The sequence below is a fragment of the Ochotona princeps genome, chromosome 29, assembly GCF_030435755.1.
Source record: "Ochotona princeps isolate mOchPri1 chromosome 29, mOchPri1.hap1, whole genome shotgun sequence".
Classification (NCBI taxonomy): Eukaryota; Metazoa; Chordata; class Mammalia; order Lagomorpha; family Ochotonidae; genus Ochotona; species Ochotona princeps.
The window spans coordinates 911,490-931,372 of record NC_080860.1 but is presented as its reverse complement, the minus strand read 5'-3'; the positions used below and the strand labels follow the sequence as shown (position 1 = coordinate 931,372).

The window sequence follows — 19,883 nt, the reverse complement described above, 5'->3', positions numbered from 1 at the left end:
CCGCCCACTGCAGCGCGGGCCCGGAGCCTGCCCGCAGGCAGCCACGCGAGCGCCACAGCGGCTAGCTTGGCGGCCAGCCCGACGCAGCCCGCCCCTTCCCCGGGGTGTGGGACGCCCGCGGCCCTCGAGGCCGGCCCCGCGCCGGGACCACGCAGGCCCGTGAGCGCAGCCCGAGCGGAACGGGCCCCGGGAAACGGCCGTCCTCGCGGAGGCCAATCAGGGCGCGCGGCGCGCCGTTGGGCGCTCGTGGCGCGCGAGGCCGGCCTCTTCACGGCCGGGTCCGTCCGCCCAGAAACGAGGCCGCCGGCGGCGTCCACCCAGGCGGGGCGCGCGAGGCCGGCCGGCTGCGCGGAGGAATCCGCGGCCGTTGCGGCTGTTGGCGCCCGGACGCGCGGAGGGCAGGCGGCTCGCTCCTCCGCGGCGCGCACTGCTGCGCTCCACGCCCAGGCGGTAAGGTGCGGGCTGCTGGGCGGGCCTGGTCCCCGACGGGCCCCTCGGGAGGAGGTGCGAACACTGAGCCGGGCCGCGGCCTCGGACACGCGCAGACCCGCGCCGGCTCCTGCCTGTGCCCGCACCCGGCCCTCCCGGCTGGTGCCCAGGGAGGTCGCTGTCCCACGCGCGCCCGGGCCGCGCTGTCGCCTGGACACAGGGCTGGCCCGGCCGGAGGAGGCCCCTGGCTGTGGCTGGGCGCGCAGCAGGCGGCTGGTCCGATGTAAACACCGGCGCTCGCGAGTTGAGCTTAGGTTGCTGAGCGGGTGGGCTCCCGGTGGGCTCCCCGGCTTGTGGGTGCCGCTGGCCGGGAGAGACGGCACAGGCCGCCCTTCCCATCTGTGCCGTTTGCTCCCCAGCTGCCTCCCGTGAGCGGGCTGCGCTGGATTCATTTGGGCCTGCGCCCGGTGCGGTGACCGGGCCTGAGGCGTCTCCGCTGCCTCCCAGGGTCCACTTTGGCAGGACGCCGGATGGCCAGCGCCTGGCCGGGAGTGGCTGGCGACGTCCTTGTCCCCAGAAGGGCTCAGCTGCAGCCCGGCTTTCCCGCGCCACACCCGCCCCATTTGCACTCCGAGACCCAGCTGTGGCTCTGCAGCAGCTGCTCCCCGGCTCCTTGGCCAGCCTCCTTGCTTACCTGTGGCTGGGTGTGGGACAGATGTGACCCAGCCAAGACTTGCTGTAGTGTGCTGGCTACTCTCCGAAAGGCCCAAGAAATGCCCCCTGTGGCCTAGTGACGGCTCTGTGTCAGGACGTCCCTGTGGCGTGGTGACGGCTCTGTGTCAGGACGTCCCTGTGGCGTGGTGACGGCTCTGTGTCAGGACGTCCCTGTGGCGTGGTGACGGCTCTGTGTCAGGACGTCCCTGAGGCGTGGTGACGGCTGTGTGTCAGGACGTCCCTGTGGCGTGGTGACGGCTGTGTGTCAGGACGTCCCTGTGGCGTGGTGACGGCTCTGTGTCAGGACGTCCCTGAGGCGTGGTGACCGTCCTCTCTGAGAGGACGTCCCTGTGGCGTGGTGACGGCTCTGTGTCAGGACGTCCCTGAGGCGTGGTGACGGCTGTGTGTCAGGACGTCCCTGTGGCGTGGTGACGGCTGTGTGTCAGGACGTCCCTGTGGCGTGGTGACGGCTGTGTGTCAGGACGTCCCTGTGGCGTGGTGACGGCTGTGTGTCAGGACGTCCCTGTGGCGTGGTGACGGCTCTGTGTCAGGACGTCCCTGTGGCGTGGTGACGGCTCTGTGTCAGGACGTCCCTGTGGCGTGGTGACGGCTGTGTGTCAGGACGTCCCTGTGGCGTGGTGACGGCTCTGTGTCAGGACGTCCCTGTGGCGTGGTGACGGCTGTGTGTCAGGACGTCCCTGTGGCGTGGTGACGGCTCTGTGTCAGGACGTCCCTGTGGCGTGGTGACGGCTCTGTGTCAGGACGTCCCTGAGGCGTGGTGACGGCTCTGTGTCAGGACGTCCCTGAGGCGTGGTGACGGCTCTGTGTCAGGACGTCCCTGTGGCGTGGTGACGGCTCTGTGTCAGGACGTCCCTGAGGCGTGGTGACGGCTCTGTGTCAGGACGTCCCTGTGGCGTGGTGACGGCTGTGTGTCAGGACGTCCCTGAGGCGTGGTGACGGCTCTGTGTCAGGACGTCCCTGTGGCGTGGTGACGGCTCTGTGTCAGGACGTCCCTGAGGCGTGGTGACGGCTGTGTGTCAGGACGTCCCTGTGGCGTGGTGACGGCTGTGTGTCAGGACGTCCCTGTGGCGTGGTGACGGCTCTGTGTCAGGACGTCCCTGTGGCGTGGTGACGGCTCTGTGTCAGGACGTCCCTGTGGCGTGGTGACGGCTCTGTGTCAGGACGTCCCTGTGGCGTGGTGACGGCTCTGTGTCAGGACGTCCCTGAGGCGTGGTGACGGCTCTGTGTCAGGACGTCCCTGAGGCGTGGTGACGGCTCTGTGTCAGGACGTCCCTGTGGCGTGGTGACGGCTCTGTGTCAGGACGTCCCTGAGGCGTGGTGACGGCTCTGTGTCAGGACGTCCCTGTGGCGTGGTGACGGCTCTGTGTCAGGACGTCCCTGAGGCGTGGTGACGGCTCTGTGTCAGGACGTCCCTGTGGCGTGGTGACGGCTCTGTGTCAGGACGTCCCTGTGGCGTGGTGACGGCTCTGTGTCAGGACGTCCCTGTGGCGTGGTGACCGTCCTCTCTGAGAGGACGTCCCTGTGGCGTGGTGACGGCTCTGTGTCAGGACGTCCCTGTGGCGTGGTGACCGTCCGCTCTGAGAGGACGTCCCTGTGTGCTGTGCATTCACGGCTTGGAGAGGCCTTTCTCTGGCCTGGGAGGCTGGTGCTTGTGCAAGCCTGGGCCCCACTGTGAAGGTTAGGGTGTTATTGGGTGTAGTGAGAAGCTGAGCCTGGAGGTGGCGACTGTTGCCTGTGCGTGTCCTGGGCCAGCGCAGGATCCGGTGTGTCTGTGCACTGGGCAGCGCAGGATCCGGTGTGTCTGTGCACTGGGCAGCGCAGGATCCGGTGTGTGTGTGCACTGGCCAGCGCAGGATCCGGTGTGTGTGTGCACTGGGCAGCGCAGGATCCGGTGTGTGTGTGCACTGGCCAGCGCAGGATCCGGTGTGTCTGTGCACTGGGCAGCGCAGGATCCGGTGTGTCTGTGCACTGGGCAGCGCAGGATCCGGTGTGTGTGTGCACTGGGCAGCGCAGGATCCGGTGTGTCTGTGCACTGGGCAGCGCAGGATCCGGTGTGTGTGTGCACTGGCCAGCGCAGGATCCGGTGTGTCTGTGCACTGGGCAGCGCAGGATCCGGTGTGTGTGTGCACTGGCCAGCGCAGGATCCGGTGTGCCTGTGCACTGGGCAGCGCAGGATCCGGTGTGTCTGTGCACTGGGCAGCGCAGGATCCGGTGTGTCTGTGCACTGGGCAGCGCAGGATCCGGTGTGTCTGTGCACTGGGCAGCGCAGGATCCGGTGTGTCTGTGCACTGGGCAGCGCAGGATCCGGTGTGTCTGTGCACTGGGCAGCGCAGGATCTGGCGGGTTCCTGCGTGTCCTGGGCCAACCTATGCTCCGACGGGTCCCATGTGTGCGTTTCCTCATATAGTCTTTGCCAGGGCCTGTGGCAAGGTGGTTCCACCTGCACTTAGCCAGGGCCCAGGGTCGCTTGTCTGAAATGGGGAAGAGTCAGGGTTGGATGCCTGGCCCCTTAGTGACAGGGTGATGCTGGGGGCCCTGGTGAAGGTGGTGGGCAGGTGACAGCCCTGAGACCCCAGGCAGACGGGAGGTGGGTGACTGCACCATGGTGCTGCCATCTGTGGGCACACGAGGGAGGGGGACTGCGGGTGTGGTGGCCTCCCTGTGAGTGGCGTGTGGGGCCGGGCGGCATAGGGCAGACTGCCCAGGCCTGTGGGGAGTGTGGGCCAGGCACCAGTGTCTTCCTCCCACGGCTGCTCTAGAGAATTCTGCTGAAGAGCACCTTGTTCCACGGCAGCCGGCACAGGCCCAGTGGCCTCAGGAAACCGCGGGTAAGAAAGATGTCGTTGCCAGCGATGAAAACTCTTGGTCTGTGTGATTGTGTGTGTCACCTGTCACCTTCACACAGGTTTCCTCTTGAGAAAGGACAAAATGACTGGCCGAGCCCGGGCCCGGGCCCGTGGACGGGCCCGTGGGCAGGAGACGGCACAGCTTGTGGGGGCTGTCATGGTGAGTGCTCCCCTGGCCCGGGGGGCGGGGGCTGAGGGGACCCCGAGGCCTTGGCTCTTGTGGGACGGGCACTTGCCTCTGCATCTATAAGAAGGGCTGATTGTTTGTGTTTACCACAGAGCCAGCCTCCCGGGTATGCCCCACCACGACCTCAGCAGCCCCTGGCAGAGAGCGAGCTGGTGGGCCGCGGACGGCAGAGAGGAGCACCGGGACCAGTCACCAAGGCGCAAGGTGAAGGGAGCGAGCGGCCTACAGGCGCGTGGAGCGTGGCCACGGAGTGAGTGGTCACTGCTGGGCCCTGCGGCAGACAGTCCCAGCCTCTCCCTGTCCTTGGGCTTGCTGGGAGCCAGGCCCAGGCTCTGCTTCCTCTCGGGAAAGGGGCCGTTTCTGGGCTCAACAGGCTGTTCCCCGAGCAGCTTGAGCTTTGCAGTAATTGACCCAAAGCTGGAGCAGCTGCCATGTAGCCATGCCCCCACGTCGGCTGACAGGACAAAGCCGGCAGGCCAGCAGCTGGTTGATTCAGCCGGTTCCCGTTGCCAGCACCGTACCTGTTCTCTGAATTGTTGCAAAGACCAAGTCTAGGTCACTGGTGTGAGGTTCTCCTGCGTCGATGATGAGTGGTCTGGGGGTAAGAAGAGAAGAGTAAGGGAACAGGAGGTAACAGGTGTGCCTGCTTGTGGCTGTCCCCCCCCAGGTCTGCATTAGGAAGCTGGCATGGGAGCAGAGCCCAGAGAAAGTGAGGGGCCAAGGGGGTCTTCCATCCCCTGGTCCACTGGCCAGACAGCCACAGCAGACAGAAGCCTGGGGCCAGGTTCCTCTGTGGGTGCTCACAGGCCTGAAGCAGTCAGGGCCCGTGTGGGATGCCAGCACCACTTTTGGCGTGTCAGGCTTGTAACCGGTTCCTTTGCCTGTAACCTTGATGCTGTTGTTTGGGAAGGTTAGGCTTGGTCTGTTCACCCCTAGCAAGATTTCACTAGGAAGTTACAAAGTACATGCTAAGGCTGCTCACGCTGGCTGCGGCCTGTGGCCTGAAGATACAAATAGAATGGGCAATGTGTCTCATTTTTGCACATTCGCTGATAAGGAGTTGAGAGAAGCAACAGTTCCTAGTGGCCTTTGACTCTCTGAGAAGAGGCAGGGACTTGGCAAGTTGGCAGACCTGGACCCCATGTGCCACATTCTTCCCTCCTGTGAGGTTTGCGTGCCACAGTAAACGCCCCCGGATGTCCTGGGTTTAGAAACCAGGCAGGCATCTCAGGTTGGATGAGTCTCCCTGCTGGACGCTCGCACTCTGTGTGCGGAACAGGTTGAGCAGGGTCTCCTGATGTCCGTGGGAGGTCTGCTGCCTCTGCAGCTGGCACTCACCCAGGGGAGAGCCGTGAGCGTGGGGTCAAAGTCGTCACGGCGGAAAGCCTTTGTAGCCAGAACTGCATTGTTCAAGGAGAAGGCCAGCCATGCCTTTAGGATGTTCTGTTGTGTTCCGGCAGGTGCCATGCTGGGCCAGCATTCATGGCCAGCAGAGAGCTGTGCCCTGAGTCCCCCCACTCCCTCACATGGCCGGCAGGGCAGGGGTGTGACCGCGTGACAGGCCAGCTTCGGCTCCAGATGCTCTCAAGGCTGTCCCTGGCGAGTCTGCTGGGCAGGTGGTTCCCAAAAGAAATGTGTTTGAAGAATGAGAGATTGGAGCTGCCCATGCTGGCCACAGGGCAGGCCTTGCTGAAGGCCCGTATTCATGAGTGCAGCACAGCCCTTGACTGAGGCCCCCCATTCATTTGTCCCACCTGGTGTATTTGAGGGGAAGTATTTAAAATGGAGTGGCTTGGTCGTTGAGGCTGTCAGCCCACAGCCCTGGGTCTGAGCATGGGCTGCCACGTGTCAGTGCCTGCCTCCTGCTCCCGGCACTGCAGCCAGAGGATTAGCCCGCTGTGTCACTGCTGTGTCTGCTGCTCGTTCTTTTTTTTTTTTTTAAAGATTTATTCATTTTATTACAAAGTCAGATATACAGAGAGGAGGAGAGACAGAGAGGAAGATCTTCCGTCCGATGATTCACTCCCCAAGTGAGCCGCAACAGGCCAGTGTGCGCCGATCCGAAGCCGGGAACCAGGAACTTCTTCCGGGTGTCCCACGCGGGTGCAGTGTCCCAATGCATTGGGCCATCCTCGACTGCTTCCCCAGGCCACAAGCAGGGAGCTGGATGGGAAGTGGAGCTGCCGGGATTAGAACCGGCGCCCATATGGGATCCCAGAGCGTTCAAGGCAAGGACTTTAGCCGCTAGGCCACGCCACCGGGCCCTGCTGCTCATTCTTAAAGGATCCAGAGGCGAGGCGGTGGTCACAGACTGTTAGCCTAGGATGTGTGCATGGACTTCAACCGCGCACTGCCAGACTGGAAGGTGCTCCTGGGAATGCTCTTGGGGGGCCACAAGAGTCCGGATGTGCAGAGAGAATCAGTGGTGTAGGTGTGCCAAGTCCTCGCATGGGCACCTGCCCTGCGGATGTTTGCAGGGTGCATGTCTGAGCCAGCAGAGGGTCCGCGGCATGGCGAGAAAGACCCGGGCGACATTTAGCTACAACTGCCATCTTGGCCCAAGAACACTGGAGGGCTCGTCGGTGTGCTGTGGCCATGCAGTGCGTGAGAGTTGCTGCATGTCCTGTCTCCACGGTGGCCACACATAATTCTCTCTTTCTCTCTCTTTTTAAGAAATCCAGATATCTGCTGGATTTCAGGATTTGTCATTAGCAGAGAGGGGGGGTCGGCGCAGAGATTTTCACGATCTTGGTGTGAATACGAGACAGAACCTGGACCACGTCAAAGAATCAAAAACAGGTGGGCCCCCCGGCACAGCGCCCGTTGCCAGCCCTGGGCTGCGGGCTTGACTTCAACTTAGGGACTGAAGGAGCAGTTTGGCCAGGGGCCCTGCCCGGTGTTTGTGTCTGCTTGCTTCCTCCCTCGGCCTGGGTGCAGGGGCTTGTGTGCAGCTGCCTGCTTTTCAGTGCTGCTGTATTGAAAATAGCGTGGATCACTGGGAACTCCCAGCCGAGAACAGATTTTGTTGTTTGTTATGTGGGTGCCGCTGGGTCCCCAGAGTTGGAGGTGTGAGTGCTCTGCCACGTGGGCTGCAGCCGGTCCTGTGGCAGTGCCATGCTGCCGCACTGCGCAGCGTGGATCGCATGGTGAGCGCGTGCAAGCCGACACTGTGTGGTGGCCGCCTTTCCCAGGTTCCTCCGGCATCATTGTCAGGCTAAGTACCAACCACTTCCGGCTGACATCCCGTCCGCAGTGGGCCCTGTACCAGTACCACATCGACTACAACCCACTGATGGAGGCCAGGAGGCTGCGCTCGGCCCTGCTCTTCCAGCACGAAGACCTCATTGGAAGGTGTCATGCCTTTGACGGGACAATACTGTTTTTACCCAAGAGACTTCAGCACAAGGTTATTACAGCTCTGGGTCAGGGGAGGGAGACAGGAACCCCACCAAGGCCAGAGCTGAGGCTCCCCCAGCCCCAGGCACCCCCCTCTGAGATCTGCCTGAGGCCTCGTGGGTCACAGGCCCCACCTCCTGCTGCCCCTCGAGAGCAGTGCCCACTTGCGTCTCTGTCCTCAGGTCACAGAAGTCTTCAGCCAAACGCGGAACGGGGAGCGTGTGAGGATCACTGTCACGCTGACCAATGAGCTCCCCCCAACGTCGCCCACCTGCCTGCAGTTCTATAACATCATCTTCAGGAGGTGGGGGGCACACAGGGCGGGTGTGCTGTTGGTGGGACTGCTGGCTGGCTCTGATTGTCTTGGGGTGCAGTTGCCTGACACAGAGCCCCTGCCTTGCTTGAGGCCGGTGCTTGGTGTTGGAGCATACAGTGCACTGTGGCTCACGGATGCCCCAGAGCTTGACACAGCTCCCACACCCCCACGGATGGGCTTGCTCTGGGTGGTGGTCCTCCTCCTGGGCGTGCTACCGGGTTCCAGGCCAGGCCATCGCTGCAACTTCCTCTTCTGTGTAGGTTTCTTCTCTGGGTGAAAAGCAAGCAGGACAGGACAGAACTGTGTGAGAAACCAGGGGCGCAGCACTTGGCTTTGCTATTGACCTTGTTTCTTAAAGATTTGCTGATTTGAAAGGCAGAGTGGCGGTTGTGTTCCAGCCCCTGGTTCACCTCCCAGATGTCTCTCTCCACTTCAGGGGTGGGTCTCCCATGGGACGGCAGAAACCCCAGGATCTGGGCTGCCATCTGCCTCCTGGGGACATGTGGAGAAGCTGGGAGCCACACATGGGTGTGAGGCGTGACAGTGCCTGCTCCAGCCTTGGCATGTTGGTCGCATGCGACTCACCACGAGCATGGTTTTGTAGATACTTGTTTTGGGTCGGTGTAACCTGCCAACGGGGCTTGCCTCTTACGGGGTGGACGGGCACTTGGATGCAATGCATGGCAGTGCTGCCGTCATGTGGGACGAGGCTGTGTGCCCATGAGGGGTGACCACTAGTCCTGTGGGATGGGGGGAGGAGGGCCGTGTGCCCGTGAGAGGTGACCACTGGTCCTGAGGGGTATGGGAGTGGCCGTGTGCCCATGAGGGGTGCTCGCTGGTCCTGAGGGGTGTAGGTGTGGCCGTGTGCCCATGAGGGGTGCCCGCTGGTCCTGAGGGGTGTAGGTGTGGCCGTGTGCCCATGAGGGGTGCCCGCTGGTCCTGAGGGGTGTAGGTGTGGCCATGTGCTCACTAAGTGAGTAGCTATGCTCTGAGGTTGGGGTTCATGGAATCAGTGTGTCTCTGAGTCTTGGTTTTTCCCACCTGTGAAAACCTGGGGTCCAAGGATTGGATATGCAGCCTGCTTGGGACAGCGGCCCCTGGGTGAGGACTGTGGTGCCCGGGTGTGCAGCCCCTCCACGCGGGACAGCGGCCCCTGGGTGAGGGTTGTGGTGCCCGGGTGTGCAGCCCCCTCCACGCGGGACAGCGGCCCCTGGGTGAGGGTCGTGGTGCCCAGGTGTGCAGCCCCCTCCACGCGGGACAGCGGCCCCTGGGTGAGGGTCGTGGTGCTTACAGCCCCTCCACGCGGGACAGCGGCCCCTGGGTGAGGGTTGTGGTGCCCTGGTGTGCAGCCCCCTCCACGCGGGACAGCGGCCCCTGGGTGAGGGTCGTGGTGCTTACAGCCCCTCCACGCGGGACAGCGGCCCCTGGGTGAGGGTCGTGGTGCCCGGGTGTGCAGCCCCCTCCACGCGGGACAGCGGCCCCTGGGTGAGGGTCGTGGTGCTTACAGCCCCCTCCACGCGGGACAGCGGCCCCTGGGTGAGGGTCGTGGTGCTTATAGCCCCTCCACGCGGGACAGCGGCCCCTGGGTGAGGGTCGTGGTGCCCTGGTGTGCAGCCTCCTCCACGCGGGACAGCGGCCCCTGGGTGAGGGTCGTGGTGCTTACAGCCCCTCCACGCGGGACAGCGGCCCCTGGGTGAGGGTCGTGGTGCCCGGGTGTGCAGCCCCCTCCACGCGGGACAGCGGCCCCTGGGTGAGGGTCGTGGTGCTTACAGCCCCTCCACGCGGGACAGCGGCCCCTGGGTGAGGGTCGTGGTGCTTACAGCCCCTCCACGCGGGACAGCGGCCCCTGGGTGAGGGTCGTGGTGCTTACAGCCCCCTCCACGCGGGACAGCGGCCCCTGGGTGAGGGTCGTGGTGCTTACAGCCCCTCTGCCCTCTAACTGTGCTGACCTTCCACCTTCCAGGCTTTTGAAAATCATGAATTTGCAACAAATTGGACGCAACTATTACAACCCAAGTGACCCAATAGATATTCCCAATCACAGGTTTGTAGAAGTGGAAGGTCCCTGGTCCAGGGAGAGCTCTGTCCCCCTCAGAGCTGGGGGATTAGAACGCGCCTGGCCCAGCCCAGCCCAGCTCCCCCCAGCACGGGGGCTCACGCTGAGGGGACAGCGCCCTCCAGTGGTGCAGCAGCGAGTGTCACCCCCAGCATGGCTGCAGCCCCCAACCCTGCTCTCACAGTGTCCGCGCGCCGTGTACGGCTGCTCTGACCATGACCGCTTGCCGGCAGGTTGGTGATCTGGCCCGGCTTCACCACCTCCATCCTGCAGTACGAGAACAGCATCATGCTGTGCACCGACGTCAGCCACAAGGTGCTGCGCAGCGAGACCGTCCTGGACTTCATGTTCAACCTGTACCACCAGACGGAGGAGCACAAGTTCCAGGAACAAGTTTCCAAGGAACTGATTGGGTTGATTGTTCTCACCAAGTGAGCCTGCAGCAGCAGCGAGCCCCGGGGGCTGGGGCGGTGCTTCCTGCCAGAGACCAGCGTGTCTGGGAGGTGTCCCCGGAGCACGGGCCAAACTGGACCCTTCCTTAGGTACAACAACAAGACGTACCGCGTGGATGACATCGACTGGGACCAGAACCCCAAGAGCACCTTTAAGAAGGCTGACGGCTCCGAGGTCAGCTTCCTGGAGTACTACCAGAAGGTGAGGAGCAGGCCCGTCCTGGGGGCTTCTGAAGGTCAAGGCTTTGAGGGCGTGTGGGAAAGACAGGCCTGGGACAGCGGAATACAGCCTCGTGGGTGCCATGCTGTGCACTCCTGGCCTTTCCTGCCATCAGCTTGATGCGGACTCAGTCCGGACGGGCCCCTCCCCTGCCAGGGGCATTGGCTCTAGGGGCAATGGCTGCCTGATAGGAGAAGGTTGATGGCCTCCTGAGAGGGGGACTCGGCCAGAGAAGGCAGCACGGGGCAGCGTGCCCTCGGTCCCGTCCCATTTCAGGCACTGCGCACCTGCCTCTGCTGGGTGCCTGTCCCCCCAACTGGCCCCCCTTGCTCCTGGACTGTGTCACGTGGGAGAGCATGCCTGAGCCACGTGGCTGTGTCTGCCTCCCCTGCTCTGGGAATTCCACGATGACTCTGGGACAGAGCCCTGGAAGTCACAGCATGGCACATCCCCATGACAGGTCGCTGCTCTGTCCCTGGCTGACCCATGGCTGGCAGGACCTGAGGACGGTCCAGTGGTCCTGGCGTTCAGGGCTATACCCGGTGGGTGGGAGGAGGGGCTGGGAAAGTTGTGTACCCAAGCGCCTGCCCACCGGGAGCATGCGAGTGGCAGCTGTGCTGGCAGAGGTGGCTGGCAGCACCCCATCCTTGCCACCCCAGAAGCAGGCCTCCGCCTCTGCCACAAGCCCTGGCCGTGCTGTGAACTTGGGACGCGGCGCTTGTGTCTCCGCAGCAGTACAACCAGGAGATCACGGACCTGAAGCAGCCGGTGCTGGTCAGTCAGCCCAAGAGGATGCGTGGCCCCGGGGGCACGCTGCCAGGACCCGCCATGCTCATCCCAGAGCTGTGCTACCTCACAGGTGCGCCCGCGGGCCTGGACACTGCCCCTCCCGGGGGGCACCCTCAGGAAGGCCTCTGGTCACCCTTCGCCCTCTGCTTCCACATGGCAGCACCCACGTGCCTCGGGCCGTGCAGGTGTGCCTTGGGCTGGGTAGACATGGTTCATACTGTGTAGATGTCCCTCGGGCCGTGTAGACGTGGTTCACGCAGTGTAGACATGGTGGTGAGTCCTGTGGCCTTAACCGTTTGTATGCTGAATAGATGTGGTTGTGATAGCTGTAGCTGGACCACGGCCTGCACCCATGCTGTGTAGACATAGCTCACGCAGTGTAGACATGGTGGTGAGTCCTGTGGCCTTACCCATTTGTGTGCTGTGCTCAAAGGTCTGACCGACAAAATGCGGAATGACTTCAACGTGATGAAGGACCTGGCAGTGCACACGAGGCTGACCCCCGAGCAGAGGCAGCGGGAAGTGGGGCGGCTCATCGACTACATCCACAAGTGAGGGCGGCTGGCTGGCACCGCCTGGGCGTGCCCAGCTCTCGCCCGTGCAGGGCGGGGTGGGGAAGGACCAGCCGTGGGGCGGGAAGGGCCAGGGCTGGCTCCCTGCACTGCTGGGCCTCGTGTGGGGCTGGCCCTGAGCTCAGGCCTCGGCGCACTGCCTTTCAGAGACGACAATGTGCAGCGGGAGCTGCGGGACTGGGGCCTGAGCTTTGACTCCAACCTGCTGTCCTTCTCGGGACGGATCCTGCAGGCCGAGAAGATCCACCAAGGCGGGAAGACAGTACGGTGCTGCTGGAAGGGCCACGAGGGCGGGGCAGGCAGGAGAGCAGTGGAGGGGGGGTGACTGCGGCTGCTCCGTGGCTCCCTCCTGGCCCTGAGCTCCGGCCAGATGGGGCTGCCCCGCACTGTGCTCACCGAGTGACATCCTACGTGGACACTCCCCGGCTGGTGGGCTTTCCTTGTGCCTGGGGCTCTTGCTGCAGGCTGTGCACGAACACACACGTTGTGACGTCTTTAACCCTCATCACTGGGAAGGAGGCCACCTGTCTCGTAAAAGCACACGTATGTGGCAGAGGCCGTGCAGGGTGACAGTCTGTGGGAACAGTCCTGCAGAGGACTGTGCTGCTGCTACATAGTGTCCCCACGTGAGTCCTCTGCAGCTGCTACTGCTGCCCCTGTGCCTGCATGGGAGGACCTCTGCGGTGGAAGGAGGCCAGGTGCCTCCCAGCAGCGGCTGCTCATGCCTGCCTGTGCTGAGAGGGAGGACTGGACGGTGCTGAGAGGGAGGACTCGGACGGTGCTGAGAGGGAGGACTAGACGGTGCTGTAAGCGGGAGGACGGGACGGTGCTGTGAGAGGGAGGACTGGACGGTGCTGAGAGGGAGGACTGGACGGTGCTGAGAGGGAGGACGGGACGGTGCTGTGAGAGGGAGGACTGGACGGTGCTGAGAGGGAGGACTGCCTGTGCTGAGAGGGAGGACGGGACGGTGCTGAGAGGGAGGACTGGACGGTGCTGAGAGGGAGGACTGGACGGTGCTGAGAGGGAGGACTGGACGGTGCTGAGAGGGAGGACTGCCTGTGCTGAGAGGGAGGACGGGACGGTGCTGAGAGGGAGGACGGGACGGTGCTGAGAGGGAGGACGGGACGGTGCTGAGAAGGAGGACTAGACGGTGCTGTAAGCGGGAGGATGGGACGGTGCTGTGAGAGGGAGGACGGGACGGTGCTGAGAGGGAGGACGGGACGGTGCTGTGAGAGGGAGGACTGGACGGTGCTGAGAGGGAGGACGGGACGGTGCTGTGAGAGGGAGGACTGGACGGTGCTGAGAGGGAGGACTGCCTGTGCTGAGAGGGAGGACTGCCTGTGCTGAGAGGGAGGACGGGACGGTGCTGAGAGGGAGGACTGGACGGTGCTGAGAGGGAGGACTGGACGGTGCTGAGAGGGAGGACGGGACGGTGCTGAGAGGGAAGACTGCCTGTGCTGAGAGGGAGGACTGCCTTGCTGAGAGGGAGGACGGGACGGTGCTGAGAGGGAGGACTGCCTGTGCTGAGAGGGAGGACTGCCTGTGCTGAGAGGGAGGACGGGACGGTGCTGAGAGGGAGGACGGGACGGTGCTGAGAGGGAGGACTGGACGGTGCTGAGAGGGAGGACGGGACGGTGCTGTGAGAGGGAGGACGGGACGGTGCTGTGAGCAGGAGGAGGAGCAGCGTGTGCCCTGGCCTGAGCACCTGGTGCCAGCTGACCACCACGTGACGCTCCTCGGCGTGTGTGCTCTGTACCTGCCCAGGTAGATGCTGCAGACACCTGGGCTTTGCCACCGAATGCCACGTGGGTCTGACTTGCTGCCACCTTTGTTCCAGTTTGATTACAACCCGCAGTTTGCAGACTGGTCCAAGGAAACCCGGGGAGCACCATTAATCAGTGTGAGGCCGCTGGATAACTGGCTGTTGATCTATACTCGACGGAATTATGAAGCAGCCAATTCACTGATCCAGAATCTGTTCAAAGTCACGCCGGCCATGGGCATACAGATGAAAAAGGCAGTCATGTGAGTGCGTCCGTCCCTGCTCTGCGCACGATTGCTCGTGCCTGGAAGGCATGGGGTCTCACAAGTAAAGCAGTGGTCGCAGGGCTGACTGGACGTGAGCTGTCGGCGTGGCTGCCACGTGTGGACGCAGGCCATGTGGTTGATGGGGAACGGGAAGGAGGAGAGCAGCGTGCCGTGGGCCACGTTGTCTCCCCAAAGGGCCTGCTGGCCTCCCCTCTCGGGTCCCTTCTGGGCCCTCTCCTGATGCGGCGTCCATTGCCCTGTCCCAGGATTGAAGTGGACGATAGGACGGAAGCCTATCTGAGAGTCTTACAGCAGAAGGTCACCTCGGACACCCAGATAGTGAGTAGCTGCTGCGGCCGTTCGCCAAGAGCTCGGCGTCAGACGTCCTCACCAGTGACCAGGCCGTGTTGTCTGTGTGCAGGTGGTCTGTCTGCTGTCCAGTAACCGCAAGGACAAGTATGACGCCATCAAGAAGTACCTCTGCACAGACTGCCCGACCCCGAGCCAGTGTGTGGTAGCCCGGACCCTGGGCAAGCAGCAGACGGTCATGGCCATCGCCACCAAGATCGCCCTGCAGATGAACTGCAAGATGGGCGGCGAGCTGTGGCGAGTGGACATGCCTGTAAGTGCGTGAGGCAGGGCTGCTGAGGGCGGGCTGGGCTGGGCACAGCTGGGCACAGCTGAGGGCGGGCTGGGCTGGGCTGGGCTGGGCACAGCCAAGGGCGGGCTGGGCCGGGCTGTGATGGGACGACATTCTCGTCACAGCTGAAGCTGGCCATGATTGTTGGCATTGATTGCTACCACGATACCACGGCAGGCCGGAGATCCATCGCGGGATTTGTTGCCAGCATAAATGAGGGGATGACGCGGTGAGTGAGGCAGGGGTGAGGCGGGGGCGCTCCCAGGGCAGGGCTGGCATCCCAGGACCCGTGAAGGATGGTGATTGTGCTAGCTCCTCTGAGGAAGGAGGGAAATGACTCCCAACCCTGCCTGTGTGAGCTCCAGCCGTGTCCAGAGCTGCTCGCCGTGCGGCTGCCTGCTGGCTCTTCTGAGGTTACGGCCTGGCGAAGTCGCTCTCCTCTGCGGGAACTGGGAGTGGAGAGACAGTATTGACTGCTGGGCCAGGGGACGTCCCCTGTGGGCTGAGGGGTGGCCTGGGCCGGGGGACGTCCCCTGTGGGCTGAGGGGTGGCCTGGGCCGGGGGACGTCCCCTGTGGGCTGAGGGGTGGCCTGGGTCGGGGGACGTCCCCTGTGGGCTGAGGGGTGGCCTGGGTCGGGGGACATTCCCTGTGGGCTGAGGGGTGGCCTGGGCCGGGGGACGTCCCCTGTGGGCTGAGGGGTGGCCTGGGCCGGGGGACGTTCCCTGTGGGCTGAGGGGCATGGGTGCTGTCCCACCCCGAGTCATTGGCTAAGGACTGAGTTGGGACGTGGTGTGGCTGATGGCTGCTGCCGCTCCTGCTGCAGGAGGCCTCGGCAGCTGTGTGAGGTGCAGGCAGGTGGCCTGAGGGGCAGATGGGAATGTTGGAGCCAGCGTGGTGGATGAGGGTCCACGAGGCTCCAGGCCTGCGCCTTCTCACCTCTGTGTTTTTCCCTGAATAGCTGGTTCTCGCGCTGTGTGTTTCAGGACAGGGGACAGGAACTTGTGGATGGGCTCAAAGTCTGCCTGCAAGGTGAGTGTGGCGCGCTGCCCCGACCCCAGGGTGCGGGCGGGCGGGCTCAGGGCAGGCCTGGGCTGACGGGCTGACAGCGTCGCGTTCTCAGCTGCCCTGAGGGCCTGGAACAGCTGTAACGAGTACATGCCCAGCCGGATCATCGTGTACCGGGACGGCGTGGGGGACGGCCAGCTCAAGACCCTGGTGAACTACGAGGTGCCGCAGTTCCTGGACTGCCTCAAGTCTGTCGGCAGAGGCTACAAGTGAGCATGTTGTTGTGCACGCTTGGCAGGGGACGTGCTCACCTCCCGGGCCTGGGACCGTCCCTGTCCTCGCTGTCCCCGCAGGAGCTCGTGGGGAGCTGGTGCCCCTCGCTTCCGCTCCCCTGTGACCCTGCAACTGCAGAGGTTGAGTTCCCAGGAGCAGCTGGCTCGACTTCTGTTCCGTGGTGTGAGTGGCCGGGGCTGTGCTGCTGCCATCCTAGTGTCCTGCCTTGGGCCCAGCTGGCACAGCACTTGGGGCCCTGGCTGCCAGCACAGCTGTCCCCAGAAGACAGATTCTGATGAACTGAGCTGCCTGTTGCAGAGGCTGGAGATGGCCTGGGAGGCAGGCATGTCAGACTTGGAGCTGTGACTGCCTGGGGCACTTGGAGCACATGGCGGGGTGTGGGGCACGCCCCTACGTGTCAGGGTACAGGCGATTTCCCTGCAGAAGCTGGCTTCTGGGTGTGGGGGCCGTGCCATGCACACGGGGTGTGTGCTCGGGGATGCCTCCCCCTCACGTTGACGGTCCTTTCCTGTCTCAGCCCATATTTGGATCTGGCGTTTGTCATCGTCTGCCCGTGTGGGCAGCTGCCTGGCGTGTGCTCTGGGGCTGGCCACTCTGGGGGTGCCAGCACTTTCTAGCCTTCTAGTTCAGGAGTGTGGAGCGCACACACGGGTGCGGGTTGAGCTCACTCCCAGCCTGGACATTCACACTGTGACTCCAAGAGGCAGGGCAGGCAGGCTGGGCAGGCCCGAGGCAGGGTGAGCAGGCTGGAGGCAGGGCGGGCAGGGCGTCCAGGCCCGAGGCAGGGTGTCCAGGCCCGAGGCAGGGTGGCCAGTCCCCGGGCAGGGCGGAGGCAGCCGCCTTGGGCTGCAGCCCCAGCAGACCGAGGCCCCTGGGGAGCCTTGGGTGCCGCGTCTGCATCAGGTCAGTGCTGACCTTGTCCCTGAGCCACGCCAGGCTGCTGAGAGGGTGGGAGAAGCGGGCCTCAGGTAGCCTGGTGAAGTGGAACTCTGTCGGGCCTGTCTGTCCCTCTCATGGGATCCCACGTCTTCAGTGAAAGGCTGGACATGACCCAGCACCCCGGGAAGCACGGCTGCTTCCCTCCAGGGCCCAGCACCCTGACTAGCAGATTCCGAATTGAAAGGTGTGGCCTCTGTGTGTGCGGCTTTCATATGTGTGTGGTCAGCCCTACTTACTCTCTCACGGAGAGAATGGACGGAGTCCCCTAGTGCCACTGCCTGGGGCCTGACCCTCCTGCCTCAGCGCTGCACCCCGAGGGAAGCCACGGCAGTGGGGTGGTGGCAAGGCCTGGACTGTGCCGTGGGCCCTACTGCTCTGACTGCCACCCCAGCCGTGTGTGTGCAGTGTGGTCCTGCGTGTGCAGGTGTCCGTGTGCTGCAACGCAGGGCCAGTGGTGCAGTGAGGCCGAGCTGGAGCCGTGCGGCCGCACGCTGAGCCCAGAGCTGGGGGGCCCAGGCAGGGCAGCGTCGAGGAGGCTGTGGCAGAGTTGGTCACTGGGTGAGGCCTCAGTGAATTGCCCCGCTGTGTTGGCGAGGGCCAATCTGTGCTGCTTGCTGTGCCTCCCTGCGTCAGCAACCAGTCATCTTGGAATGGTCAGAGCTAGAGATCGCTCAGATTAGCTTATTAAAGATTTTAGAGTGCGTGTTGTACTTCCCAGTAGGAAAACACCCACCCGAGTGCCTTCAAGTGTGAACTTTGGAGACAGGGAGTCTGTGGGTAAATCATGGCCTGGGCCTGGTGTGGTGGGTGCTCACACCCAGCCCGAGGCTGCTGGGTGGGTCCCTGGGAGGCAAGCAGACGCCACGTTGCCGACTGGCCTGATGTAGTTACTTGCCATCCCCAAGCCCCAGACTGACAGTCATCGTGGTGAAGAAACGTGTGAACGCCCGTTTTTTTGCTCAGTCTGGAGGGCGACTCCAGAACCCACTGCCCGGCACTGTCATTGATGTAGAAGTGACCAGACCAGAGTGGTGAGTCCCGCGGCTCTCGGGGAGCAGATGAGCCATAGCTGGGTGGTGTCCGTTGCCCAGATGGCCTTCCTGGGCGGGGGCAGCCTGTGTCCCGCAGCCTCGTCCACACGCAGGGGCCCCCTGCACTGTTACAGCTTGGCTCATGCATGCTGAGGGCCTGAGACCCCAGGGGGGCAGGTGCTGTGAGCTGGGTGAGCCATGAGGCCCCCTGCTGACTGGCTCCTGTGGGACAGTTTGGACCAGGGGGAGGGGCAAGGGGGCAGTTGGAGCACTGCATGTGCTCCAGCGTATCCAGGAGCCTCCCTGTGCAGGCGGTCGTGAGGTGGACACAGGCTCAGAGGGGCCTCTCCACCGCCCGAGGACTGGGGCCTTCCGGAGTGGGCCTGCACAGGCCCAGGGCGGCAGCTGCCTCGGGCTGGGTCAGCCCTGAGCTGGTCCACGGCGTGCGAGGACGCGGATGCGCGGCTGCGTCCCCGGAGGCTGTGGAGGCTGCAGCAGCTGAGACACCAGACGTGAGGTGGACACGGGGGCTGCCGTCAGTCACAGCATTCGGGGCAGTCACACAGCAGTTCTATCCCCTTGTGTTCCTGGAGAGAAAGTCCGCTGGTCCCATTCCCTGTGGCCGCTGCGGGCTGGCACCCCTGGCTTCCAGGAGTGGACGGGCTCGCGTCCCTCCCTGCAGGCCGCAGCACCCTTCTGCCAAGCCCAGGCTGGTTCTCCCCCCGTCTCCCTCCCACACCTGAGCCACAGACCTTAGTGATTCCGAAGGAGCACTGGGAAGAGCGAGAGAGACGGTGCTTTCAGATGGAAGCCCCTGGGGCGGGAGAGCCCCCCGGTGTGGGAGGGAGGCAGCTGCGTGCAGTGCCCGCGTGCCGAGGGCCTGAGTCCTCCCCGGGTGACGCACCGCGTGCCTGCAGGTATGACTTCTTCATCGTGAGCCAAGCAGTGAGGAGCGGCAGCGTCTCGCCCACACACTACAATGTCATCTATGACAGCAGTGGCCTGAAGCCGGACCACATCCAGCGGCTGACCTATAAGCTATGCCATGTCTACTACAACTGGCCGGTGAGCGCTGCCGGCCGCCCCTGCCAGCCGCCCCTGCCGGCCCTCCTCTGGGCGGGAGGGCGGGCCGTGACAGCACCTTCTCCTGTCCCATAGGGTGTCATCCGTGTGCCCGCACCCTGCCAGTATGCCCACAAGCTGGCCTTCCTGGTGGGCCAGAGCATACACCGGGAGCCCAACCTGTCGCTGTCTAACCGCCTGTACTACCTCTAGCTGCACGCAGTGGCGGGCAGGTTTGAATCCTTCATTTTTAACCCTTTGCCTTCCGCAGTGAAACCTGGGGAGGGGACTGGGAGATAGAGTTTTATTTCTAGCCTTGCTATTAACTGGCGTCCTTATCTTAAGCTTGAGTGAGATTTTATATTTTATCTTGTTTGCTTCTGACACATATGTTGTTAGGATTTTGGGTTCGTTTTGGGAACTTGTGAATGAGGCATGTTGGACTGTCGGGAGCCTGCTGAGGGCGGGGGAGGGCCGTGCCCCGCAGCACTGCGCTGGGGCTCTGGAGGGAAGGCCTGGGGCCGGGCTCGCTGCAGTCTTGGTGGGTTTTATTTGCTTCCTCCTAGCTCAGATTTTAGTAGAGAAGCCCCCGTGGCACAGCCTGCCCACGGGGGAAAGGGAAGTGGCTTATTTTTTATTTCTTTTTGGGGCTGGAAGGTGGGAGTGGAAAAGACAGTTGGAAAATTTTAAATTTCTGTTTAAACAAACATTTTAAAGACTGATGAGAGGGGCCTGTGTGGAGATGCGCGCCTTTGGTTGGTTGGTTTGTGACTAGGGTGTCAACTCTGTTAAAAAATAAATGAAGTAATTGTACCTGAACAACAGCGTCCCGTTTAGCTTCCGGAGAATTCCACTGAACTTGTAAACGTGGGCCATGTGTCTGGG

The 19,883-nt window shown here is 63.4% G+C and overlaps 1 protein-coding gene across 1 annotated transcript; it reads left to right on the top strand.

Moving 5' to 3' along the window:
• The first annotated feature begins 435 nt into the window (after positions 1-435).
• On the top strand, positions 436-19,647 carry PIWIL1 (piwi like RNA-mediated gene silencing 1). The gene is made up of 21 exons (XM_058656646.1): positions 436-504; positions 4,070-4,170; positions 4,290-4,401; positions 6,871-6,996; positions 7,389-7,603; positions 7,776-7,897; positions 9,873-9,953; positions 10,199-10,396; positions 10,508-10,619; positions 11,370-11,496; positions 11,860-11,977; positions 12,146-12,260; positions 13,836-14,023; positions 14,293-14,365; positions 14,448-14,648; positions 14,792-14,895; positions 15,626-15,696; positions 15,788-15,941; positions 17,811-17,936; positions 18,854-19,001; positions 19,095-19,647. Exons 2-21 carry the CDS (start codon positions 4,093-4,095, stop codon positions 19,209-19,211), a joined length of 2,586 nt encoding a protein of 861 aa, XP_058512629.1. The 5' UTR covers positions 436-504; positions 4,070-4,092; the 3' UTR covers positions 19,212-19,647.
• The last annotated feature ends 236 nt before the right edge of the window (positions 19,648-19,883 follow it).